Raw genomic sequence first — 27,550 nt, forward strand, 5'->3', positions numbered from 1 at the left:
ACAAAAAATTCCTCTGGAGAAAAAGACACAAAGAGCTCAAGGGGCTGCCTAGCGTTTCTGCTGTGGTTCCACCCATGCCCTGTTGGCGCACGGGTCTGGCAAATATTAGGTTAATTGGCAGGCAGAGGTGGGACAAAGCACTTTGTAATTATAGCTAAACTCATATCAGTTTGTAATTAAGGCTACACCCTGCCATGGGACAGGGCAGCGAGGGTGCAGCTGGTGGCTGCCCTGGTCTGTCCACATGAGGGACAGCCCCTGTGGGAGTGATGCTCGCCAGGGGCAAGGGGACACTTGGCTGCTGGATTCAGGGAGGTGCTGAGCCACAGCTGCTTTTAGTTTCCAAGCATGGTCCTTACAAACTTAATGGTTTTGATTACAATGGCAGAAAAATAAAATATTGTATGCTAAATACCTACCAGTTCCTATCTTAAATTTTTAAGGACATTTTTGATTGGCTTCTTATAAGAGCGTTAAGTGTGGATATCCATTGACCACTGAGCAATGAAATCCAATCAAGCTATGAACACCATCCTAAACACAAATTAAGAAAATCAGAGATGAATTACTTATGACTTCTGTATTTTTAGAGGACCGCCATCTTCCTGAATAGTAACTAACCCATCGAGCACACAGGGGCTTGCTCTGGGATTAGAGATGCTTTTCATCCCAGCAAAAAATACATTAAAGTTGTATCCTGAACTAATGCCTAGCACAGAAGACAAAGAATTGGTTAGAACTATCCTCAGCTGTGCCCTCACCAGAAAAGGAAACGACAGTCAGCCAAAGAAATTAACTCTTAAACACTGTTAATGATAGGAAGATTTTCACATCAGGGAAAGGCGGACACATGCTTCTTACAAAGTCAATTTCAGTCTATAGGACACTCATAATTAGTTACAACATAACACATGGAAGTTGTGTTTTAAAAGGCAGAGGTAAGGGCGTCAAAAAAATGGAAGTGGAAATGGAAGAAAAAGCATACATGAATGCGTTAACATTAACAGAATGGTTAGGAGATGGATGGATAAATGGATGGATAGATGGATGGATGGAAGGAAAACGACATTTTGCCCCCTCACTTCATGTCCGAAGCATCAAAATACTACTGCCATCTGTTTTACGAGCAGATACCCTCACATCTCACTGCTAGAAAAGATAGTGTTCAGCTGCAGCTGCGAAGGATACGCAGGGGACCATTTGCAACAAATACCTTCGAGACCATTGGCCCCGGACCATAGGAAGTCATTTGTTCCCCACGCCAGACTACAGTTTGCAGTTTACTTTACACATTGCAGAAGCAGGGTAAGACTTCTGCAGAGCGGTGACTAACGTTAAAACAAATATAATTCCACTATGACAAGGAAGGTGTTCACAAACTGCAGGAAGCAGTTTGAAATAAATTGATGTAGGTTTTGAATTGTCCACAAGTTGGGTTTAGCTTCCTTCCATTTACCTTTTACTGCATTAACATTTCTTTTGTGATGGCTGCTGCTGGGAACCTATTGTAAGTTTGGGCAATTAGGATTTTTGTTCCATCTGTCCCTCCCCTCAGTCAATACTGTAGCATCAAAAGAGGCCAATTCAGTGTAGGCTGGCTCCGGCTCTAAAGCCAGCTAAAAGAGATGTTAGAATTCACTACTGCTCTGTGTGGAAAGGATGGGGGAGAAAAAAGCTATAATCATAAAAATGCTGTTTCAGGCTTGTTGAGTTCTTAAAATAATCTGACTTAAACCTCCTACACAATGCTCACAAGTCAGAGCATGCTAATATACTTCAATGTAGGTTGGCTCTCTCTAAATCCAAACTAAAATAGATGTTCAAAATCATTTCTGCACTATGTCAAATACAGACTAGAACTGTAATCAGAGGGCTGAGGCTTCAGGTTTCAACGGTTCTTAAAATAATCGGCCTTAAACCTTCTGCATGAATCAAAGCCTGGTCATTTATATTTTTGTAAGGCTAAAGATTCCACAGCCTCAGGCTTTTCTCCACGATAAAAAAGGAGAAAAGGAGCTTTCGCTTTTTCCCCACTGGGATAACGTGTGCATGGCAGATACCGGCAGGTAGGAAGGCAGTGGAACCCAGGCACTTTGTTTTTATCAGGAGGTTAACGCCACGCAGTTGGGTATGGCCTCAGAGCACAACCGAAGTGCCTGCCTTCACTGGGCCTCACCTGTGCGCAGCAGATGTCTATTAGCTACCCAGCTTCAATACTGCTCTGCAAGGTGAAGACAATCCTTCTATCACCTGACAGAGCACGCTGCCAAAGCAGGCAGGTTTGCTCCTTCCCTGAAGTGCAAACTCCTATTCTCCGGTTTGTAGGCATGTAAACCATGAGCTGTCTGATGAAATACAAACCAAACAGGGAGAATACAGGCTGTATGTGATGGGAAGTTTACTCTTCCACTCACCCAAAAGCTTCTTCTGCCGGACTAATTAGTCCTTGCTCTCTCTAATCCCACCCTGCCTCCTTATTTAATACAGGTTTTCTGAGAGTGCAGATTATCCAGAGACTTAGTTTCAAGTAGGAGTACTTCTGACAGGGCACAAGCTATCTGGGATGCAGGCTATAGACATGAAAATAAGGTAATCTTCCTATTCTTTTGCAAATGTCAAGGAAAGAATACGCTTAACATAGTGTAATAACATCCGAGCTGGGGGTGGGAGGGCTGGGAAGAGACAGGGAATTCGTGCTTCTGGTGCTCCTGGTACACTAGGCTGGGGCACAGACAACACCAAAAATTCAGAAACAATTCCAAAGGAAGCACAAGAATGACTCTGCCTGCCTCTTGCAAGGTCTTCTTCCACAGCCAAACACCAAGCCTGAGACATGGGCAGAGCTGCTGGGGAAAGACCAGCCTCATAGGAGCTGGGGATGGCCAAGACAGCCCCAACACCTTTTGCAGTGGGAAAGGGCTCTGAAAAAATCCACATCACACTTCTGGTGCCCTTGGACAGCCACCTGCTGGGGACTACCCTGCTGTCCTTTCCCTCCATCCCTTCAGTGCATAGCCACCTTTCTCAGCTTTTGCATGCTCCAACTCAAGCTAGTTATCAGTATAGGTATGGAGGGGAAGCTGGCAGGAGGATACTGTTAGTTATGGGACTGAAATTCAGTGGATCACGAGAAGTCACTGAAATTGAGTGGGAGATTTGTGCAGAGGCTCCAGAGGATGTGTTTGAGACACCCAAGTTTGCCAACATTTAGAAAGAGCTGCAGGATTCCCCTAGCTTACTGCATCCCCCCACAATGACAAGGCGAGGTGGTGTGAAGCCTGGCAGTGACCACAGGCACACAAGGAAACAAGCAGTCTGTGGTTACCAAGCAGAGATCGGCTGTGTTAGCACAGCTGGAAACAGGTGTAAAACTCATGAACTGTAAATTCAGCTTTGGGGAAAGTATCAGAAGAGGCCAGGCTCAAGGTAAGTGTGGTCATGGGGTAAAGGAGAAAAGATGGTCCGGAGCCAGTTTGCACTAGCAACCCTCTCCTGGATCAAGCCTTAGGCTGTGACTACTTGAAAAGAGAAAAAAAGAAAAAAAAAAAGCTATTCAAGAGTTACTTCTAAACAAAATATTCCAAGCACTAGGGAAAAGTGGCCACTGGTTATTCAAGTGACTTAAAGTATTTCAGGATATCTATACATACCTATGCCACAATGATCCTGCGTGTATACATGTTGCCCAATTTCAAAATAGCTTCCTTACAAAAAGGCAGCATGCACGTCTCCGTAAGATAAAGGGGTTTCAAACTTCAAAACCTGGCATTTTTCTGTGAGAAAGAAGCACAGAAAAGAACGTGCAAAGTTAAGTAGCACCCACCCACATAAACCAAGCAGGTCTGCGCTATAGAAATCATGCTGTAAACCTTGGAGTTTTACAAGCAAGTTTAATATTAATTCTTTGGAAATCTTTTGTGCTTATGGTTTCAGACAGAGTATTAAAGTACCATATAAATATCAGCGCAATATAGGCAGCAGCTGTTAGGTACTTTAACCATTCCCAATCAATTATAATAAACAGGCCTAGCACACTGAATCACATCAGAGCCCAATGAAGTAGCCTCCCATGTCTGTCTTCTCCTTTGTGCTCTATAAAATAAATTACAATAAATTATTTGTAAAATGGCAGAATACCATTCTGGAAGGTTTTAGGCTGGGATGTATAGAGACACTAAATGCACTCTCTTTAAACAACAATAACATTGATTTAAATAATCAGCATCAATGACATGACTAGATTTTTTTTGTTTTAACCAGCTGCAGAGGAGCAGGGGAATAAACAAAAATGTTCCATTCACAGCAGAAGGGTACCCAAAGTGTTTTTCCTACGGAAACTACGGAAAACTGCACACTTGTGACTACCAGACACTTATTTGGCTTACAACAGCCAGAACCAAAAGAAGTCCAGTCCTCAGAGCCTTCTGAGATTGCAGCAGGTGACAATGAAGCCAGGACCTTGCGCAGCCCTCAGGCCTGGCTGCAGTTATGCTGTCCCCAGGTATTCTGGCTTGTGTCACAGTGCTCAAAGCCTTGCTTTCACTTACTGCACTAAGACTTCCAGACATAGAATAAGTAACTCAGTGCAGGTATCATACTAGATATTGGAGTGCCTTTGACTTGGAAGAAAGAAAACCAAAGAAATAATGAAAAAGTACTTTATCTGTAGCTTAACTCTTAGTAGGTTAGCTTTCTCTTAGCACTGTTCTTTGGTTCCTCATAAGAAGAGGATGCTCTAACATAAGAGGCACCAGTAATACATTTATGTTTAAGGACACAGGAACTTAAAATTGTAGAATCACAGAATGGCTTGGGTTGGAAGGGACCCAGCCCCAACCCCGTGCCATGGGCAGGGCTGCCCCCCACCAGCTCAGGCTGCCAGGGGCCCCATCCGACCTGGCCTTGAGCACCTCCAGGAATTGGGCATCCGCAGCTTCTCTGGGCAGCCTATGCCAGTGCTTTGGCACTCTCATAGTGAAGAATTTCCTTCTGACATCTAATCTAAATCTCCCCTCTTTTAGTTTAAAGCTATTCCCCCTTGTCCTACCACTATCAGACCATGTACAAAGTTGATCTTGTTTATAATTTCCCTTTGAGTTCTCCAAGCCGAACTTGACCTTTTGATGTTCCCAGTTTATCCAATGGTAAGCTGAGTAACGCACATTTAGTGGAGAACAATACAAAATATGAGGTAAAAGTTAACAGAGACCACGATGCTGACACTGAGCCCTGTGTTTGCCTTTCAGCGTGACAAGGTCAGAGCGTGGGAGAGAGCCTGCTCTGACACCATTTTCTAAGCGACAGAATGTGACACAGAACCACATATTTTAGAGGACAAAAAAAAATCCTCCTGGAAGACCTTCCCTATTTTGTCAGCAAACCTGTCCTCTCCCACAGCAGCAAAACAAAATCTGCAAGATTTCAGTCTGTTCCGGAGAATAATTTGACATAGTGCATCATGAGGCAAACAAGCCATCCCAAGAGGTTTTACTGCAAAACACTTGTTGCATGCCTGCATTTGATGCTTGAACTCAAGGTTAGATTCAAAAACATAGTACTAATTTATAAGCATTTACCAGTTACTGGTATCTACCTCTATATGTATCTTCCTCTTCTCTGAAATGTGTGCTTGAGTCACATCACTCTCAGGTACAGAATATACCAGATACACAAAATCAGTGGATTTGCCAGTAACCTTTCTCTCTCCCACATAATATCCTGCCAGAACCTACTAATATGGATGTCCCTTTCCCACTGGCATTTTTTTCTCACAACGAACACAGCAAATGCAATCAACATAAAGCACCATTTCATAAGGCAGATGTAAGAGGAGAGCTACAGCAGAAAGCCTTAAATGTCCTGTGCTACTATTTCATTAGCATCTGAGCTACAGTATAAAGCAACAATATAGTTCCAAATCACTGTGTTTTAATGAAGTTATAAAGGTAAACGGAGGAATAAAAGTCTGAGCTTTATGAAACCCCCAAAAGGCAATGAAATGCTCTAAACAGGGACGAATCGTTCTAGAAGCAAGCAAATTCTCATCTACTGGAGTTTACAACCAACTTCTGGTCATGCTTATGTACTACAGCACACGGATATCTATCTCCAGTACTTCTCATTTTGCTACCATTTTGCAGCAGGAGAATCCCAGCAGCCACAAATGCTGCCACAATGTATACAAGTAGTCTTCACCTGGGTTTTAAAAACAATGTGAGCCGAGAAGATTCCACAGATAATGTAAAGCAGGGAGCAGCAGAAGCAGTGTTTCCTAGTTTCCAGCTGCAAATAATTTTTTTCCGGGAAAATTTACTGTAAAGCAGCCCTAACTGAAAATCTATATAATTAAGGAAACGACCATTGCTTCAAACAGATTGACTGTCTTCAACAAATTTCTCTCTTTCTAGCTACTCAGATATGCTATATTTCCTAATTATCACCTTTTAAGGGCCATCTGGGCCCCATTCCTCACCATCAGGGGGCAATTCCATTTGCATTGTTCATAGGCTTAGTCATGATCAAGTAGTCTGGTGGTAAAGTTCATTAGAAATTAGAAGAAAAGCATTAAACCTCACACAGCAAACCAAGTATCTGATACCTACATACCCACAGGAGAGATAAGCATTTAATGCATATTCTCACACGACTTAACAAGTCTTCTATGAACGTTTTTCTCCAAACTGCTTAAAGAACCATTTAGCCCGGTCCCTGAGCAGGTACATAATGAACATTTGATTCAGTCTCTGCACACTTCAAAATATTTCTCAATTAAAGAGAAACAAATAATAAAATCATAAGCTATTAAACAAAATCACAATCTATTTACATCTTTAAATCTGAAAAGTCTAATAAAGCCAATGCAATGATACTACTACTCCTGTTATTCAGACATGCCTCACTACATATCATACAAATACAGATAAGCACATACACACATTGTGTTGTTAAAATTAAAGAAGCATCAGTTGGAATTAACCACATGAGAAAAGTCGCTCTACGGTCCTACGACAGTAAAGATCCAACTTAATTTTCATACGGGTCAGTATAAATATGCATGAGGTAACTGAGGAGAAAATGGAGCAAGTACTTGGCCTTGTCCCTGAACCCTAAAGCACAGGTCAACATTTCACAAATGTGGCCTTTTAAAAAGGTTTTAAAATGGCACTGAAAGGAATCAAAGCAGCTCCAGAAATCTAATTCATAGAAATGACTGCCCCAAGGAAGTCAATGCTATGACTTCCAAATGCAGCTTGCTGTTTTAAAACAGAGGTGCAGCGAAACACCTCTGCGATACCGGATTACATCCCCACTGTCTGTGCTCTGGGTCATGGAGGAGCACCTCATACGCTGCAGCCTGTGGATCCTGGGAGCTACATACCCATATTACAGAAGAATTACCATTACTTTTCTCTGAAAACCCTGCGTAGTACTTGAGCTCCTGGCAAGCGGCACTGAGTATCACACCAGCAAAATTTGGGGATTAAGGGTAGATTAGCCTGGGGACACTACCTGCTCTCTTTCCATGCTATTACATTCTGTATTTTTTTCCAATCTATTTTCAGACAGCTTGAGGAAAACTGAAACAATCTTGCTAATGATGTAACACTTGATGCTATAAAACTCGATATGCTATAACATGAAGTCCATAAATATACTTGCCTAGCTGCAAAGAAGTTGCAGCTAGTTGAGGTAATGCGACGTATTATGCACAAGCCAGACTTCTCTCTGGTGAAAATGTAAGGGTCAGCATGTTACCAGCCATACCAAGAAACTGTAATCAGATATTAATTGCTGGATTTATTTTCTGAGTACTGGGGGCTTCTCAGCATGCCATGTCAAACAGGGATGAGCTCAGGCCCCAGAATTATGGAGTAACTCATTCTGACTTTTCAGGGATGACTGTGGAACAGATAGGACAGCTCTACGTTGACTTCCTCAAGGACCTTCAGCAGCAGTACCGGGCACTCATGCCCTGCTGCACCAGGGAGCACGGCCTGGTACATGGCTCTGTGCACTGCGGATGGCTGGTTTGTTTTGTGCCCTGGTGAAATGTGAGGGCTGGAAGATTTAAAGCCTTGTTTTGATTTTAGGCAAGAGGAATAGAACACCTGATTTTTGTTATAGGTTGGTGTAAATAAAACTTTACAGATATTTAACTACTTGAGTTTGTTGTGATTTTTTTTAAAGGATGTTTTGGTTGTGGGCAGAAGGATGCAAAGGAGACATGCTGGTTCCAAAGGTGCTTTGAGTTGGACAAAGGCCAGCATGGACAAAGCACGACTCAGAGAAGCTGAATAGAGCTTTGACTGCCAGCCCTTCTGAATGCTTGCTCTTATCCTAAATAGTGCACAATGGAAAGATGACCTTGTCGGGAAAACTTGCAACTGAGTTTTGCTTAAAGATTGTGATGGCATTGCTATCCAGTTTCCCAAACATCATCCACACTCCAGGGTATTACCAATTATTTCTATCTGGTCTGTGGTGTACAACAACCCTACAGATTTCTGCACGCAGCTCCGCAGCCAAAAAGGATAGGCTTTTTTATTTATTTATTTATTTATTGCATGAAAGAGGGTAACCTACAGTTTAAGATCAAGCCTCTGTGCAGTTCATTGCATCTTAGGATGTGTCTGAGTGGAGATGCCATTGCATTTTCTCCTCCATCAATATCATCATATACATCAGACTTGCTGAGTGCACTCTCAGCAAGTTTGCTGATGACACTAATCTGAATGGTGTAGTTGGTACAATGGGATGCCCTCCAGAGGGACCTGGACAAACTTGAAAAGTGGGCCCATGTGAGTCTAATGAGGTTCAACAAGGCCAAGTGCATTTGGGTCAGGGCAATCTGAGGTATGTGTACAGAGTGGAAGAAGAACTAATTGAGAGCAGCCCTGCAGAGAAGGACTTGGGGCTCCTGGTGGATGAAAAGCTGGGTGGACATGAGCCAGCAGCGGGCACTTGCAGCCCAGAAGTATCCTGGAAGTATCTTGGACCCAATGGCATCCTGGGCTGCAACAAAAGAGTGGTGGCCAGCAGGAAGAGAGAGGTGAACGTCACCCTCTACTCTGCCCTTGCGAGGCCCCACCTGGAGTACTGCATCTAGGCCTGGAGCCTCCAACCCCTGAAGACAATGTTGAGCTGTTGGAATGGGTCCAGATGAGGGCTACAAGGATGATCAAAGGTCTGCAGCACCTCTCCTATGGAGCCTATGTTCAGCCTAGAGAAGGTTCTCAGGAGACCTTATTGTGGCCTTCCAGTACTTAAAGGGAGATTATAAACAGGACGACTGACACTTTACATGAGCAGAAAATGACAGAACAAGGGGGAGTGGCTTTAAACTAAAAGAGGGGAGATTTAGACTAGATGTTAGAAGGAAATTCTTCACTCAGAGGGCAGTGAGGCACTGGCACAGGCTGCCCAGAGAAGCTGCGGATGCCCTATTCCTGGAGGCTCTCAAGGTGAGGTTGGATGGGCCCTGGGCAGCCTCAGCTGGTGCGGGACAGCCCTGCCCACGGCACAGGGTTGGGTCTGGGTGGGCTTTGAAGTCATAGAATCATAGAATCACCAAGGTTGGAAAAGATCTACAAGATCATCCAGTCCAACCGTCCACCTATCACCAGTAGTTCTCACTAAGCCACGTTCCTTAACACAATGTCTAAATGTTCCTTGAACACCTCCAGGGTTGGGGACTCCACCATCTCCCCGCGCAGCCCATTCCAGCGCCTGACCACTCTTTTGGAGAAGTAGTTTTTTCTAACATCCAACCTGAATCTCCCCTGGAACAACTTGAGGCCTTCCCTCCAGTCCTGTCACTAGTTACAAGAGAGAAGAGGCTGACCCCCAGCTCACTACAACCTCCCTTCAGGTAGTTATAGAGAGCGATAAGGTCTTACCTGAGCCTCCTCTTCTCCAGACTAAACAATCTAGGTCCCTTCCAATCTAAGCCATTCTGTGATTCTATGATTCTAGTCTTTCAGCTCTTGTGAGGGGTAAAATCTTCAGCAGAAGTGCCAGGAGAAGTTCATATACAATACACGGTATCTTTGACAGACAAAATGCAAAATATTACTGGCTTGAGCCAAAAGTGAAGACGCACCACTGAAAACAGGTTATGATGCCTGACTGAGATGTGGCAATAGACTTCTTGCAGACCCACCTAGCACATCTCCTCACGAGATCCCCCTGACAAGGGCTGGCATTTCCACATAAAGCCTTGTCCTCCTGGTCCATAGGAGAAACACTGCCCAGCCGAGTTTTGTCCTTCTGCAGGTGCCCACAGACCTGACATGAAAACCCACATCCACTCTGCCTCCACTGGGGGAAGACAGCCGTAGATGGGAGTACATCCCCATTCTCCGCCAGTCACTGAGGGCTGAATTTGTTCCCATGCCAAGAGAATATGCAAAGCATTTTCAGGCATCTCCAACAAATACCTACACACGGGAGAGCTAGGAGTCTGCAAAAGCGATTTTGCCATTTTACATTAAAAATTTATGTAAGGCATCAGCTTTACCCAACATCTGTGCCTGCTCCTAAACTAGCCTACACCTACTTTTAAATATTCCTTTATTATTCTCACCAAACAGTAAAACTCCAGTAAAAATACAAGCCATGAATGGATCTATAAAGCCAACAAATGCAGTAAAATGTCACTGCCATGTCACAGAATTGCCTAACTACTTAACACTGCACAAGGAGTGTGTTTTCATAGTTGCGTTGAGTTTTAGCTACCTGGCTCCTACTGACTTTAATGGGAATCACACAGCTAAAACTCCATGCACCACTTTGATACTTCAAAGTAATTTTTCAGTCCCCTGGAGAAGGTCATAGAAATATTAAAAACGAAAGCATTCTCCAAGGATCTCAGATTAAAGACTTGCATCAGACTTCATAAAAGTGATTGGTCAAACATATAATGTTCTCTTAATGTTCTAGCTCTTGGTTTGTTTTCTTTATAAAGAACCTTTGTGGAGCTTTTCACAGAAGGCAATATAAGCGTAAAGAACAGCACAGCAAGGCATAGCATGAACAAGAAGACACACCAAAGAGTTACTTGAAACATGTTCACAGTAGTAAAGAATTACTTAGGTTGTTAGGTTTTTTAGCATTATGACCAAATTCAGGGAAATTCTTAATTAAGATACTGCTACAACTCCAACTACACCATCTGATTACAAGCAATACTGCTGTGCTAATATTTCTACTCCATTTGACATGTTCCCTGTCCCTATTTGTCCCTCTAATATACAACCTGGCCTTAAAATTCCTTTGCCTATAAATCTCCTAAAGTTGGTTGACATACCGCACACATCTCCTTTCCTCTGTAACTACTAAATATCTGCAACCTTTGTGCTTCTCAGGGCTCTGATACCTTCATAATCCCATTACTCTTGCCACTGCACTACCCACTATACACACAGTGAGTAGAAGAGTTGAAAAAGATGAGTTCAGGATTTTTGTATTATTGAGGGTTATTGGGGGCACAAGCAGCTACCAAGGTCATAAATAAATCACTTATTTGGCAGTGTTATCGCCCCCAAATTGTATTTATATATACGCAATTGTCTAATAGTATGATAACCTCAATAAAAATAAAGTCCTTATCAGAATGTAACCAGCATAATCTTGCTAGGATCCTTCCTTTATCTCTTGTTTCAATTTTGAATTTACAAGAGCCAAATTAGAAGAAAAGCAAATGCATATAAAAAAAAAAGAACATTGTAAACTCGCTGCAAGTGCCTGTCATGCTGCAAAGAAACACCTCCAGACTTTGCCTGAAAGCAAACCGTGAAGCTCACTAGCCACACCAGTTCTCTCAAAATATTACATTCTGCACACACAAAAGAAGAGTCAAGGCACATGGAATGAAACCATATTTACTGCTAGATAATCCCAGGTGCAAAGAAACTGTGAATTAATGTAAGCACTACATAAGCATGAATAAATGCCCATACACACCTGAAAGTGGACGGGCAGACCCCTCTATCCCATACACATACTTATGCAGAGTTTGTGTGAAACCTGAACGTTTATTGGCCTTTGCACCATCCCTGCATACGCTTGCCAAGTTATGGAACCACTCAGTGAAAGGCCTCTCACCAAAACCCCAAGCAACAGCTGAAGGCTGACACTAAGCAAGTGTAACCACCTTATGCACGCCACATGCAAAGAATGACTGTGGCAGTGTCATCACACGATAGGTGTCCGAACACAAAATGGGGAGCATTTTGCTTTTTTGTGTCACAGGAAAGGCAAATTGATGCATAATTAACAACTGGCTGATGCAAACTCTTTTACATCTTTTAATTGGTGTTAATTAGATTAGAACTAAATTTTCTTTTATCTTGCCATTGTAATGCGAACTAATCTTCTCAGCACCATGTCAAAGTTTCCCTTTTAATTAAACTTTTCAGCTGGGAACTTCAGCAGCACTCCAACAGCAAAATATTTTATTTGAGGAATGTGAATGGTGCCAGTTTTTATGAATGGCACATCAAAAACGTAGAGCTACGATTAAAAAGCATCAACGGAAGGTCAGAAGTGTGAATTTTCTAAAGGCAACAGTAAGCTCTCAGAGCTGTGCTGAGCACACGGCTGTGGATCTGCAGCTGCCGGTCCCAGCCTGAATGCACACTTTTACAAAGGAAAACTACTCCAAATGTAAAACATCTTCTGCAAATTAACCTCCCCCTTCATACTGCTTCCCCCCAAACATTGCAGCTCCTCTAAAATTGTTAACGTGAAGAATAAACCACAAAATACATTTAATATCTTTTATGGGAAGTTGACCTGAAATAAAATTTTATGTAGTTAAGGACTTCTGATAGTTCTTCGGCCAACTTTTTTCTCTCACTATGGGGCAACAGTGATTGAAACCTGATGTCTGCTGCACAAAAAGGCCATAAAACGTTTTATGCAGATGTAAAACAGTAGCCATTAAGTTTTGCTATGATGTTTGAGTCGATATGCAGCATGAAAACATGATAAAACAACCATAAACTGAATCTGATCAAATGCAATTACAATGGCTTGTCTCAAATGAGCGACATGTACTAAATACAGTTACAGTTTCTTGCAAAATTACTTTGGGCAAAGAACCAAGAAAACACTATATCCTCTTTGCAAAAGGCAGTTTGCCAGAGAAATTGCAAACATGCAAGCTTTAATATCTCGGGCCAAAAAGCACTTGGGAACTCATTATAAGGAGGTTAAAAAGGCTCCCTTGGAAGGACAGTTTCTTTCTGATGACAGCAGCATCCCGAAGAGTCTGGCCCTGGGGCGTGAGGAAGATGGGGTGCAAAGATCCTGCAACAGTGATCGCTGGCTTTCCTCCTTGGGTTCAGCTCACACAACAAAGGTAAGTTGCAGAAAAAAATAACTTGTTCGTCAATTTCTGTATTAAAATTTTATATGACAAGAGGCAGAGGGCTGGTGAAAATTGGGATCCTAACCTGGCCATGCGTATTTCTTTTTTGCTAAGACAGTCCTTTAGTGCTAGAAACAATGAAGTTAAAAGCTAATGTATTTCAAATCAGATGAAGTGGGTAAGAACAGAGATTCTGGGATTTTCATCCTTTAGATTATGCTGTGTTGTTGCTGTTTTTAGTTTTTATTAGGTAGCCTGATTTAGCTTCTACTCCCCCAAAAGCTATATGCATTGTGACCAGCCTGGACAAACACCTGGACGTCACTACAGGCAGACATCAAGAAGACACCCTCAGATGTCTGAAGTGTCAAAAGGCTGTGAACAGTGTCAGGTCATTCTGGGGCTAACAAGATTTAAGGAAGATCATAGAGAGAGATTCTGAGGAATTCAAGTCCCAACACCAAACACAGGATATCAGGGCGTCAATAGCAAGAATCTCCTCCTGAGTGAAACTGCCCTCATGTTTTGTGAAAAGGGAAAACACTGTAGTGTAATGTTCTGTGTCTGCCTAGAAATAACTGAGCCCTTACAGTAATATATAAGGCATTTTGCTCCATATAGGTGCAGAAATGACTGTGGATGCCCTACTGGGCTACCAAAACTTAGCCAAGAAGATGTCACCCTCTGTAGTGAGGGGACAGGCTCCCACCCTTGTAATTCACCTGATGGAAACCTGTGGCACTTGCCACTAACTGCTGAGAGAGCTGCTACTAAGTAGAATTATTTATCAAAGGAAAAATAAAAAACCTGAAACACTAACCAGGGTATTCCGATCTGATATTAGCAATGTTAAGTGGTCAGTTTTTTATGGTGGGACTCGGGTTAAGGGCTTATCAGTACTTTTTGAAAACCACTGCTAACTACAGCACTCTCAGCACATCCAGAAACATCTGTTGGATACAAACATCACCAGTAAGAGAGACGTGGAACAAATAATGCCCACCCCGAGCTCCCTGCCCCAGAAAGCCAATAAATCTCCCTCCTAAAAACCAGAGCCCACTCCTGCCTTATTAAATCCTAAACCGAAAGCCAATGCCACAACTTCCAAGAACTGCCTAGGCTGTGTTACGTCCAGGGAGGGGAGCATGGAGAGGAAAGAGGTTGCGCCCACCAGTCCCAAAGGATGCAGGGCACAGAGTTCCCTGCAGCCATGGCTAGCCAAGGCAGCACCTCCCACCTCAGAGGACAGCTCTCGCAGATGCTGCCTGAGAGCTGCTTCATACAAACAATCAGGTTTGCAACCACCACCACCAGTTGGTAATCGGTAGCAGTAATTAAATGCAACTGAAATGTGACAAGGGAAATGCCTATACCAAGAGAGAGTACCCTCAGAATTAAAGGCTTCTACAGTGACATGTTAAATGATGGAAGCCCCAGTATATAACAAAATGTGATAATTTGGACTTATAATGCACACACATTTATCACTACGAATATCACACGTTCCCCTTATTTTAGAGACAAATTCATTTTATACATGAGTCTGTCTACACTCAGTTTTTAATACCTACATACTCTAGCACCATTTCTGACCACATGCTCTGCTGGCAAGACTCCTGCTTTCAAGGAAACAATAAAAGCTACGTAAGCCTTACCCCTGGAGCATGCCTCCCCTGAATGCTGTGCCTGGCTAGCTGAGCCTCTGAATGCTGCCTGTGTTTCACAGTCAGTGCATTTTCACTTTGGTATAAGGCATTCCTTAAAAACCTTTGGCCAGGTGGTGCCTGATTATCTAATTATTACTTATCAGATTCTATACAGATATCAGGAACTGGGGAGAAAAAACCCTCCCTTTGCTTTTCTGGAACCAGATTTTTTTCTTTAAAGTGCATTACCATGCTGAGGAATGGTTCTTGAGGTTTTTAAGGATAACCAAAAGAAAGCACTGCTAAACCTGTGCTCCTCAGATAAGTGCAGCAGTCTGAACCACAGTCTGGGCTGTTCATTGCCCAAGAACCGGTCCTCAGCAGTGATGTGGATAAGACAAAACATCCTGAATTGAGAGCTCCCATTCATTGAGGGACCCTGCCTGGTCTGATAAATAATATGCATCGCTTCATCACTTTGAGTCTCAGCAGCAGCAGCTACCATAATTCTCCAGTATTTAATGCTGGCTGAGCTCATTTAAAACCTCTCAGGAAAAATGCCTCCTTGCAAACTTTGTGCCTAAGAGAGACAGATTTCCTTTGCCACTAGGAACTGTGCAGCTTCCTACTGCATGGAAGACAATTTCAGCCTCAGACAAGAATAGTATCTCCCTTGCAAAAAGCAATATCCCTTGGTTGAGATGGCATATGCTGATGCCGTTATGTTTAACACCACAGGCTGTGTTTATTCGTGGAGCTAACAGGTAGGACTGCACAAGGCACAAAGACCATACGAGGAAGGAGAGACACAGCCTGCTGCTGTCCAGTGTCTCCCTGTAATGCAAGAAGCATCCGACATTTGCTTTGCCAGTGTTTAACATAGCGTGAGCATTACAATTCCTTTGCAAAGCAGAAAAAGCCCCAGGAACCCTGACAGATGTCAGGCACCCCAGAGGAAACTCCCTCTTGTACAGAGTGTTTTGAGCAGTGGCTCTACCTGCACACAGCTGACGTGACCGAGCAGACAATATGCGGTGACATCCCCAAACAACCCTCGGGTGCCTGGCTATCGGTGCTCAGCCAAAGGAAAGAGCAAGCAGCACTTCAGGGGTTTCCATGGGCTGTGCTGATATCTGCAGGAAGGCTGTGCGACACCGCGCAGCACCACTTCTCGCCTCGTTTCCAAAAATCGGGGAATTGATAGCAGCCTGCTGCCAACACGCAAATTAAAGCAAGTGTCAGACACAAATAATAATTGCACTTAAGCTCTTTAAGAGTTTAAAATGAAAACTGAAGAGAAACCACCAGAGAAACATCCAGCTTTGAATATGGTAATTTGATCATTTCATTCCTGAAACCTCTGGAAAAAACTCTGCTTCTTGAAGTCTTCAGTCTTCACTTTCTAAGTAGCTGGCCATTACAACATCAGACATGCCACTAATGTCCAGATGTAAGATCCTTAAATGATAATGTTGACGTTGTCAGGCATCAACAACTGTCCTTTTCCTGTTACTCCCAGCAAATGGAAGATTTGGGAAGACCAAAACTTATACTGAAACAATGTGAATCCCACACAGAAGCTTTAAAATTTAAGACAAGAAGTAATGGCCTTAAGTTGCACCGTGGGAGGATATTCAGGTTGGATATTAGGAAAAATTTCTCCTTCGAAAGAGGGATGATGTGCTGGAAAGGGCTGCCCAGGGAGGTGGTGGAGACGCTGACGCTGGAGGTGCTCAAGAAACACATGGATGTGCCACATGGATGCTAGTGGGCATGGTAGGGATGGGTTGGTGGTTGGACTGGATCACCTTAGAGGTCTTTTCCAACCCTAATGATTCTACAAAAACATCAGCGACCACAATTCTGTTTTATAGGCAGAAACTTTTTGGGTAATGCCCTTCTGTCAGCGAAGAACAGTACAAACTGCCCTGCATGGTACCTCCAGGAGAGGGGATCTGCTGGGGAGGGGGGAGGGAAGGGTCTCTCACTGCCCACCCAGCCCTCACCAAGCTAACTTCTCCAAACGAAATGATCTTTGGCACATGCAAGTACATTGCTTCAGCACAGACATATCTGGACAGTAATTAATCACTTAGAATGCTCAATGTGTTTGGATATAAAATTAAGAAAGTAGGGTTGTTAAAAAATGACAGATTTAAGCACCATCTGGGCTCTGTGGTCACAGTGGCGCGAATTCCAAAGGAAGGCTTAACAGTGCATGATCCGAGAATCCCATCTGTCTTAGCTGAAATGAAACAAATAAATAAATAAACCAGTATCCTCATTTACAAGGTTTTCCCAAGTTTCCCAATTTAAAAATCAGCTTGCGATGGAAAAGCATATGTAATTAAATGTGCTACATCTTCAAAATGCTTCTTGCATCTTTCCCTATTACATAAATGATTACGGCATTATAACTCTGTGGAAAGAGGACTGTGCAGGAATATGTCGATATAGATGAAACAGTTCAAGATTACATTTCGTGGCATGTGTGCATTCATAAAAATACAGTATTCATAAAGAACTGATGTGCTTTAACTTGTTCATTGACCAGTCCGATCTGGGGGAAATCCAAACCCCTCTGCATCACACACATTAATTCTCCTTCAGACTCTTCCTCACACCACCCCCCACTTGCACCAGGGATGAAACCCAGCCTCCCTGTGCCTGAACAGGCCTCCATCCAGCCCCCTCACTTCACCTCCCTTCCAGGTCAAAAAAAAACAACAAAAAAAAAAGTCACCTGCAACAAGTTAACCCTCAGGATGTCTTTAATAAAACTTGCTTAGCACAAAACAGGTAAATAAATAAACCTGCCTAGACAAATGTCAAGTAGCACATGGGCAAAACTAATGCTTTAGAAAAGGGCAGCCAGGTGTGCCCTAAGCTCAGGGTGAACCTCAGGGATATGCTGGTGAGGACCCAGAAGTCCCCCTCAGCCCAACCAAGCCTCAGGTGGGCAGCAAGCTCACACACTGATTTGGTGGACAATGTCTGAAACACCTTCATACCTGTTCAGGATGGTGCTTTCTGGGTCAATGCAGCTCTTTTTGCTCTGCACAAAAGATGCTGTTCCATCCTCAGAAGCTTCTGCCGTTGGCACATACACTCACCCTCACATGCTCACCCAGAAGAACAGAAAACCCAAACTCAGCACCCATCAAAGTCCTCCACTCTCCCCTCCTGCCCCAAAGCCATGTGCTCACTTCTCCGGCAGGTGAAAGCAATGGGAAGACAACCACAAGCACCTGTGGGCCTTTCCCCAGTCTCAGCTGTGCATTCTCCAAGCTGAGGCTCATTTGGACCTACATGGACAAGCATATTGGTCATACAATCTCTCACTTAAAATTGCTTTTCAATCAGTGGCACTGAGCCTGCTTATTTTTGCCTTTTAAAAATGTGCTGTGTAGTTTTCCGGGCTCTCCTTTCAAGAAACTCACGTAACTCTTGCACATGTTGCCGAGAGCTCACCAACAATGTACATTTAATGGATATCCACATAGCTCCACATACAAAACTGCCATTTGTTAAAAGTAGATTGACGGGGCTTTTTCCACAAAATATAAATTGTATAAAGGATTTTCCTTATATATTATAAAGAATAGAAACAAAAAGGGGGAAAAGCAATTATTCTTAAATCTTCTTCCAATAGGTGCGGCCCAGGGCAGGTCTCAGCACCCGCTATGGCTGGGCTCTTAGCAAACACGACACCTACTTGCCAATTTTGTAGTAATTAGCCTACAGATCTCCTGACTCCCTCAAACAACACCGCATAAAAATGAAAACACTTCCCCAAAATGTGCATTTATTTTTGTTATAAAATTTTATAAAACAGCACCTACTTACAAATTATTTCGTTCCTCGCTTGCATAAGCTTAAAGATGAAAATATCCCTTTTTGTCTGTAGAATTTCTACACAATGTAAAAAATCTGCATTGTAAAAATAGGCACAAAACATTTAAAATAAGCTGAACTGTTGGAAAACTGCTGGGTATTCTATCGTGTATGTTTTCACAACATAGTAAAAAGTGAGCTGTGCTATAAATAACATAGTTAATCTCTCTATAATTTAGTCTTTATCAGCCTGGTTCTTTCATTATTAAGAAATGCAGCGCAGATACTGATTTTTGTCATTGCAAAATTGGCACAGGTTTCCCTGTGAGAAGGTTTTTGTACCAGCTAGGTGAGAAAGTAATATTTTCTACTTCATCCTCCTGACTACACACCTTCTGCAGGATGTGACCCTCAGAAAGGTGAAATGTTTCCAACTTCTGTCATTGCAGTGAGGGCGAGCAGTGCTCAGCGGACACCAGAGCGAAGCCAAATTGCCTGCAGGCCTTCTTGATTAGCTTGCATTTCTTTTTTTTTTTTTTTAGTGCGTGTTTTAATCTAATATTCTACGCTTTCAAAACAGCTATGTAAACTCAAGTTGAAAAAAATAACTCATGGATGGGCTTATCCTATCTCTAAAGACTAATAAACCAATGGAACCGAATCCACAGATGACCCCAAATGCAGACAAATGAGAGCGATATGCATAAAAACAACAGTGGATAAAATAGCGCCATGAGAAAGAAGCTGTTCAGCAGCAGCAAAAGCCAACTTTTCTGAATGATGAGTTAAAGAATGGGAAGCAAGGATGACAGCGTGCGTTTATGATGACATTGGAGAGACTCGCTGGGTGCTGTGGTGATGCTTCCAAGTGCCACAACAGAAAAAAGCACAATGGGGCTCTGTGGACAGCAAGCGTGCCCACTTCCTAAAGCTAGATTTCCAAGTGCACCTCCAGCAGGTGTTTTCGTGGTGCCACATCCCCCCAGCTCTCTTGCCAGCGGCTGTGGGGAGCGGCCAGAGCAGGGAAGGACGCTGGGGTAGCACTGGCTATAAACGGGACTACTTTTGCTTTCCTTAGCTTGCTGCTGTTCTGCAATCTTTGGGCACAGTGCAGCCTGCTTGCAGCACGCAGTGTGTGACTTACAGCTGGGATGGAACGCCCGCCCGCCTCGTGGTGCTGTGTGTGCAGCCCTACCAGGAATTGTAAATACTTCGAGACTCTTGGATGAAAGGAGCAAAAATGCCATTATCATAGCTAAAGCAAAACATATAAACACTTTTCTTATGGGGAATGCCTTTCCGTCCACATAAATTTTATATGCAAATTAACCCTGGGTTACTCTAACCACATGAAAAAAATTACATCTCATTAAATGCTCTTTTTACATTTAACACTGCGATGTGACGGGTGACATTTCTTAAGATTTCAGCAGGGCTGCAGGAGGGAAACCTGGGAGAGGAGGACACGAAGTAAAAAAGTTTTTCTTTTGCACAGAATCCCATTCTGGCGAAATCGCACTGAAGAGCAGCACGTGCTGCTGTTAGCTTCCCCTCTCGGAGGCGAATAATTCTTGAAATATCAAAACCTGGCCGCGGTTATCCTGCTGGTGGTGGCTGCCTACACTTTGGCACAGCACTGTTCCAGAGGTAACCCCTCCCAAGAGCAGCGCAGCCCCAGGAGCGTGATGAAGGTTAACAGAAACTGAACCCCAAATACATCTCGAGTAAACAAAAGCTTTCGTGACGGCACCGAGAGGACCGTAAAAGTAAACTACAACGTGGGAAAAGCCTTTTAAACCCCCAAACCGGCAAGGCAGAGGTCATGCAGCCCGGCGGGTCAGCGGAACCCTCCCCTCGGCCGGCCCGCCGCCACAGCCCCGCAGAAAGGCGCGGGCTGCCCTTCTGCCTCGACAAAACTTTGGTTTGCTGATTGGGCCCGAAACAAAGGAAAGACAGCGGGACACGATTTATAAGGGGGCAGGGTAGGCTGACATGCTATTGTGCTCCCGAGGTATCCACAAGCTGTTAATTCCATTTTAACATTGTTAATAAGACTGTTAACACATCTGACTTTGTTTAGAGACTTTGAAAACATCAACAAACTATTAAAAAAAAAAAAAAAAATTCGGCCACCGCACCGCAGAAGTAAAACAGGATCGAGTCGGACGGCATCGCACACCTCCACGCTACGCTGCCGCCTGCTCAGAGCTGGCACCGAGGACGGAGACGGACAGAGCGGCTGTGGACGGACGGACAAACGGAGGGATGTCTGCCTGCTGGATTCCTCGCAGGGCACCATCTGCGTAATGACATTTTCCAGGTTAAACCCCAAAGCGCTCGCCCCCAGCCCGCCGCCGGTTCGGGGAGGAAGCGGAGTGCGGCCGCCCCCCGCCGCACACCTCTCCCTGCCGCCCGCTCGCAGCCGCGCACACGCACCGGCAAATGTGCAGATTTAATCAGTGTGGAATGTTTTAAATGAATAATTGGGTCTGACAGATTTATTGCAGTTAATTTCGCAATAGAATGGAAAAATGTTTGGATCCCAGCCTTTAATGTATTAGGAAAACAATTAATCCATCACATAACGGAAATTCCTGTATTACACCCTCACGTCCAATTAAATAATGTCAAGTAATTTTACACTGTAAAATGCTGAAAATTTAAGCTCAGAACGTTGGAGGAATATGCTTTAATTTTTCAGGGACCTCTACAAAATAACATCAAATTAAAATCAGATGCCGGGAGAAAAGCTTTTTGGTTTTGTTTTGCTTTGTTTTGTTTGACTTTGTTTTGAGGAGGTTTAGTGGGAAAAAATAAAACCACCAAGACCAATAACTAGCATCGCTCCAAAACCTCAATTTCTCTTTTTCCCTTCACATCCCGACTAGCATTTTAGCAAGGCAATCCCAGAGAGAATCAAAACTGCTGCGGTGAGAGCAGCTAAGGAGCTCTTTCCCTCGGACACAGGTACTGTATTTTCAGCAGGCAGAGGCTCTGGTCCCGCAGTACTTACTCAGGCACATTGTCAGTGGCTTCAAGCCCCGTTTTCCTGAATAACGTCCCGTAGCATCAACTCCACAGTTTATGAACAAATGACAGCAAACTTCCGAAACTGAAAGTAATTGAGATTCATTTGTCTTTGTTTACAGCCAAAACCTATAACGCTGTGAAACTGCCTAATGTCACACTCCGTCTCCTTTTTATTAAACGTAAGCTAAGAAAGCCTGCAAGTCAAATAACTTTTCCAGAATAACAAAAACACCGACTTACAAATGTACTGCCGTGCCCCTGAAATTTGAAACTTGGCAAATTCATCCATGTCAGATGTGGGACAAAAGGTTCCCGAAGCGTGTTATGGAACCGCCAAATTTTGCTGCTGCTTCTAAAGCAGCACGGGTTGCGAGGATGGGCTGCAGCTTAACGACTGGACTGAAGGCAGAGGAAACATTTTACCACCGCAAAGAGTTAAGGGGAGCACGTTCAGCTATTTTTGCTCCCGACAGTCCTGCGGGAGGCAAGGTGGAGAGTGCAGGGACAAAAAGGGATCAGAGCACACATCCCTGCAGCACGGCAGAAAAGAAGTCGCAGGTTCTGGAAAAGGAGGAAATATAAAACAGTGCTAAATATCACTGTACCAGTGTGGCAATGGCAAAAATGACAAACGTAAACCTCAAGGCAGTGAATACTACAGTGCCTTGCTCGCACCTTCGGTACAGCACCACAGCAGCACCGGGCACAGGAGAGCAGGACTGCAGCATTCATTGCAGGCTGCGAGCGAGGCCAGGAGATACGGGGCTGCCACTGCTCAGTTTGGTTTCCAACTACAGCACTGTGCTTATTTCGTTGCCTTCTTACAATCTTACGTTCCGGATACACACACCACAACCCAACTATTTCTGTTGCCATAACAACATCACAAATTTGGTCTTCGATGTCCTTTTTCAATAAAACCATTTTGGAACCGCGGCGCTTTGAAAACGGTGCAGTCCCTCCGCTTAGGCAACTCACACCTTTCACAAGGAGCTGGTTTATTTCCGTTTCCCTAAAAATCTCACTGTCTGAAATTGGTGCGTCCCCCCAACATTAGAAACAGGCCCGTTGCTACAGACAGCTTTTCTTGTGGGTTTTGGGGAGGATTTTAAAGGAACAGGCAGCCTAGAGCAGCGGTGGACCACCTCCTCGGACTGGCAGGAACGAGCAAAGCGCCGTGCCTGCAGCCCCTCGCGGGAAGCACGGCAAAGTTTGCTCCACGTATTTGCTCGCACAGCATCTGGGCCAAAATGAGTCGGGAAGCACAGCGATGCAGTGCAATAGTTGTGAGCAGAGCCTCGCGAGAGGCAGGCGCAGCTCTGTGATGGAGCTGCACATCGGCATCTCTGTTCTTTCTGCGCTTGCAGCGCTTGCCCAGCTCATCTCACCGTGGCTGGAAGAAAAAAAAACACCCTGGCTCTTTACCATTAAATAAATTGGATTCGCACCACAAACAGCAAAACAATGGACAACAGGATGTGACTAACAAACGCCAGGGAACAGGCAGGCTGCGCTCCTTTGCATATGCAGTGAAACAGAAGTCATCGGGTAGTTTTTTTTTTTTGTTTTTTTTTCTTCCCCTATTTAACATATCTGCGCATTTCAATAAGTTCTGAGAAACAATGAGCGGCTTTCAAAAGTTGCAAATTACTGCGAATCCATCGCAAAAGGAGAAAATGGGGACACGGACAGCCCAGAACATCGGGAGATGTTAAAAAGCATTCATCGTTTTTTTTTTTTCTTTAGAACGGGGAGGAATCGTAATCCTGGCGGGAAGGCAGCGTGCTGGTGGCACACGCAAGGAACTTCCCAAGGAAAATGGTTCCCCTGCGTCTTTGTAAAAGCTCAAATACCCACGTACAGCCCCGCACTCCGCTGCTCAGATAGGAAATTAGTGCTGTCACCGGTGTTCCGTGATATTCCGGCCAAATGTAAACAGTTATTGTCTTCAGCACACCTACGCGTGTATAATGACAGCGAAAGGGAGGACAAAAAAAAAAAAAAGTCGGTATTTTGCTTTTACCCGCGGCATTTCGATGGTCCCTCGGCACGCGGGAGCGGATCGCTGCCCCACAACCTGTCACCCTGCGGCGCAACGCCCGCCACGGCCTGAGGGGGCTGGCCCTCCCCCACCGAAAAAAAGACAAGAATAAAGCCGCTATTCCCTTCCCCCCACCACCACCCCACCGAAAAGCCCCCCACACCTCCTCCCGTGCCCGCGGCGCGGTCTGGAACCGCCTCCTTTCCCCAAAAGCCCCGCGCCGGCGGCAGGGCCGGGCCCGGCCGGGCACACAGGCGGGCCGGCAGCGACACCCGCCGGCCGCTGGTAGTGGGGCCCGGCCGGGAGGCAGCGGCACGGGCAGGGGACGGGCGGGGAACGGGCAGGGGACCATCGGGGCAGCCCCCACCCCCCGCCTTCACACCTTCACTATCGTCGCCCGTGAAGCTTCCTTCCAAGGGGAAGCTCGCAGAGGCGAGCTGCCGTTTCCCTGCTCCCCGAACTATGATCGCTATTAATATTTCAGTGCTGTTTTTTGTCAGCTCGCTAATGAAGCTGTTGTTATCGCTGGGATGCGCGGCGAGGGAGGCACGCGTGCCGGTTGCTCCCTTCCCAATTTGTTTTCCCCTGAAGAAGACAGAGGAGTGTCTCTGGGAAGGAGCTGGGGAGCAGCTTTTTCTGCTCGCCCTGCGGGGTGCGGGGCCTGCTTGGCCCCAGGCAGCCTGCTGCACCTTCCTGCACCTTCTGTCGGAGGATTTCAAAGGACCGCACGGGCACTAATTAATTACCCGGGCTCCACACGCGTGCACGGGGAGAGGCGGGATCCGCTGTACAGATGGGGAACCGCTTGCACGAGGTGACCGGCAAGCCACCCACACTAGCGAGCCAGGAATCAAAAATACTAATATTCTGATTCTGGGTTCCTGTGCTTTAAATATGAAAGCCAGCAATCATGGGCAGATCACAAAATTAATGCCCTGTTGGCTCACAGTCAGCCTGGAGACACACAGATCCACAGAGATCCGTAGCACACTGCCCTCCTCGCGTGCACACGCATACCTATTTGTACAGCCACTCATCCCCAAATACAGAGTCAAAACAACGCAAAGAAAGAATTAAAAATCACGAGGAAGGAGAGGTGAGCTAATTTGAAATATATGGGCAGGTGCAGGGCTGCTTGACCAAGCCTCTGAAGAGGGATGTCTCTGAGTTAGGAACTACAAAGGAGAGGACTCTGGCATCAGTGCAGGCCGGACAGGGGCAGAGATGGGAGAGAAATACTGATGTCAGTGAAGCGACCACAGGGATGGATGGTGACTAGATCTTCCAGGGCAACTGAAGGTTCTCTGGGCACCTGGCAGGATCTCTGAGAGCAGGATAGGTACCTAAATCCCACCCATTTCAGTGGATGCTGCCATGTCTAACCTGCTTATGCTCTTTTCAAAATCCAATTACGTGCCAGCTGCATGTTTAGGAACCTGAACTCATTTGAAAATTTACAGTGAGGCAGTAATACAGATATATGTTAAGAGCAAAGCACTGGTGTGCCAGCATCAGGAATTTAAAAAGAGTCTGATTCCCTCCCTGCTCAGAAAGCAATGGGTTACTGTGTGACATTCAAAGAAATAACAGTGCGTTTGCCAAGCTGTGCACACTGAGTATTCCTCCTTTCAGCTCCTCTCTTTGCCCTTTGCAATAAACCAGTCCATGTAAAAAGAGGACCCCAGTGGGACTCCTGACCCACCGGAGCAAGCGGCAGTGCTGCTGGGGAACGGGAGGTGTGAAGCAAGCCCGCAGAGCTGGCTGGGGATGCTGCCAGGATAGCGGTGTGTCACTGTGTATGCTGGGAGGCAGGGACAGCCGGCTGGCACTGCAGCGGGGCTGCCACTGTGCTCAGGTGTGGCCAGAGACACCCCTGTTGCTTTCCAGGGAGCTCTGGGGCAACCCAGGAAAGATGGCATGCTATTCTGAAATAGCTATGTATTATACACATACCACTAAGAATTACAGCACTTGTGATGGGGATTGTTTTTTCTCTGGATCGAGTCTGTTTTTCAAGGCAAAATATTGCCAGTGTGTATTTTCCTATAAGTTTTGATGTTTTTGTTTATGTATTCTTTTAGAAATCCATTAAAACAGGGCCACTGAGGGGCTGCCAGGCTTTCCCAGGAGCTCGCTTTAAATATGTAGGTAGCAGATGTCTCCTGATCACTGATGAACCTTAACATCCACAGAATAAAATCTCAACAAACAACAGCGTAATGAGAGCGAGCTTCTGGAAGGCTCTTCGAAAAAAACAGTATTTCTAAAGAACTTTAACACTAACATCTAAACCAACACAGCAAAACCATTGTGTTTTCCACCAGTGTTGTTTTGCTATATACAGCTGTGTTTTCACAGATGCAAAACCATGTGTCTTCAGCAGAAGGTCTACTCTTCCCTTCAGATGTGAAGGAAGATCAAAGATTCAGACACAGAAATACAAGATCCTTTTCCCTTTGGAACATGTTTTTATTTTTTTGTGGTGGCTCTACACCAGAATTTCCATCTGTTGTCCTTATGCATCATACAGGTTAACCTTAGCGGTAGGGTTGGCAAGGCTGTTATCTCAGCTAAGGAGTGCGGAGATGAATCACTCCTGCATGTATGCTCTGAACATCGCACCAAGCAGCAACAGCAGAGCTGCATCAGACAACAGCCATCACTTCACGGAGACAGGGCTGAACTGGGCTCATTTCTTCCTTCCTTTCCAGCAGAAAACAGGCATTTCCTGAACGGTCGACCACAAAATTCTTCACAAATCAGTGCAATTCCTTTGGATTAAATGGCACTGCTTCAGTTTACAGCACGAGGGATTTAGGCCGACAGCTCTTAGACAATACTATTTGATGCCATGTCTGTTTCTTTCCTCATCAGGCAGGCCGCAGACCGTCCGTGCATTCACATTTTTGCAGCTGGCTGTAAAAGCGCAGATATCTTGATGGAGGCACTACAGCTAATTGCTGCCATTTCTACGACTGTCATCTGTGAACAATTCACCTGTGTGCGAAGGTGAATGAACAATAAAGGCTCTTTAAACAGTCAAGTGTCCGAGGCAGTGCTACCCCAGGAAATCACACCGAACTCGCGGCACACGCTTGTTGAACAGCAGAAAAGCGAGGCGTGTGTTTATCAGAGGACGGCCGTTCATCCCGCGGAAGGACGGACAAGAAACGAGGCAGCCGGGCATGCCTGGGGCTCTCCCGGCCGCCGGGCCCTGCCCGCTCCGCTCCGCCGGGGCAGCGCTGCCACCTGGCGGCCGCGGCGGTCCCGGCCCGGAGCCCCCTCCGGCCCCAGCCTCGCACGTTGGAAGGCCGGGCCTGTTCCCGGGGCTCTGACCAGGAGCCCGATTCCGCATTGCCACCCCACATCCCGCGGGATGCCAACCTCAGGCTGCGAGCACAGATCTGCACGTTTTGTGGGCCTGGACTGAAGCCCCATCGGGCTGCGGATTAGATTTGCTCAGTATTTTAACAAGTATTAAATTAGCTTCAGCAGCAGCAGCAGCAGAAAACCCCAAAAGCATGCTACGCAAATTGCACTCTCCTTCAGAAAAACACATGGCAGTGTTGGTATTTGGAGAAGGCAGAGTGGCCATGGAAAAATGGCTCACCACATCAGAGGCTCTTCCAC

General features: G+C 45.1%; 2 protein-coding genes across 2 annotated transcripts in view; both read right to left on the minus strand.

The window, feature by feature from the left end:
- The window catches only part of CLYBL (citrate lyase beta like), a 126,649-nt gene extending 105,628 nt beyond the window's left edge, over positions 1-21,021 (minus strand). The window contains exons 1-2 of the mRNA XM_021402205.1: positions 20,988-21,021; positions 18,027-18,105 (exon numbers count right to left, since the gene is read on the minus strand). Of these exons, the coding sequence (XP_021257880.1) occupies positions 18,027-18,105; positions 20,988-21,021 (113 nt within the window). The remainder of the gene's footprint in view (positions 1-18,026; positions 18,106-20,987) is intronic.
- On the minus strand, positions 19,434-27,288 carry LOC110401323. The gene is made up of 4 exons (XM_021402330.1): positions 26,998-27,288; positions 24,084-24,654; positions 21,863-21,961; positions 19,434-21,148 (listed from the first exon to the last, which is right to left on the minus strand). Exons 1-4 carry the CDS (start codon positions 27,286-27,288, stop codon positions 21,036-21,038), a joined length of 1,074 nt encoding a protein of 357 aa, XP_021258005.1. The 3' UTR covers positions 19,434-21,035.

The sequence above is a fragment of the Numida meleagris genome, chromosome 1 (assembly GCF_002078875.1).
Source record: "Numida meleagris isolate 19003 breed g44 Domestic line chromosome 1, NumMel1.0, whole genome shotgun sequence".
In the NCBI taxonomy this organism is placed as follows: domain Eukaryota; kingdom Metazoa; phylum Chordata; class Aves; order Galliformes; family Numididae; genus Numida; species Numida meleagris.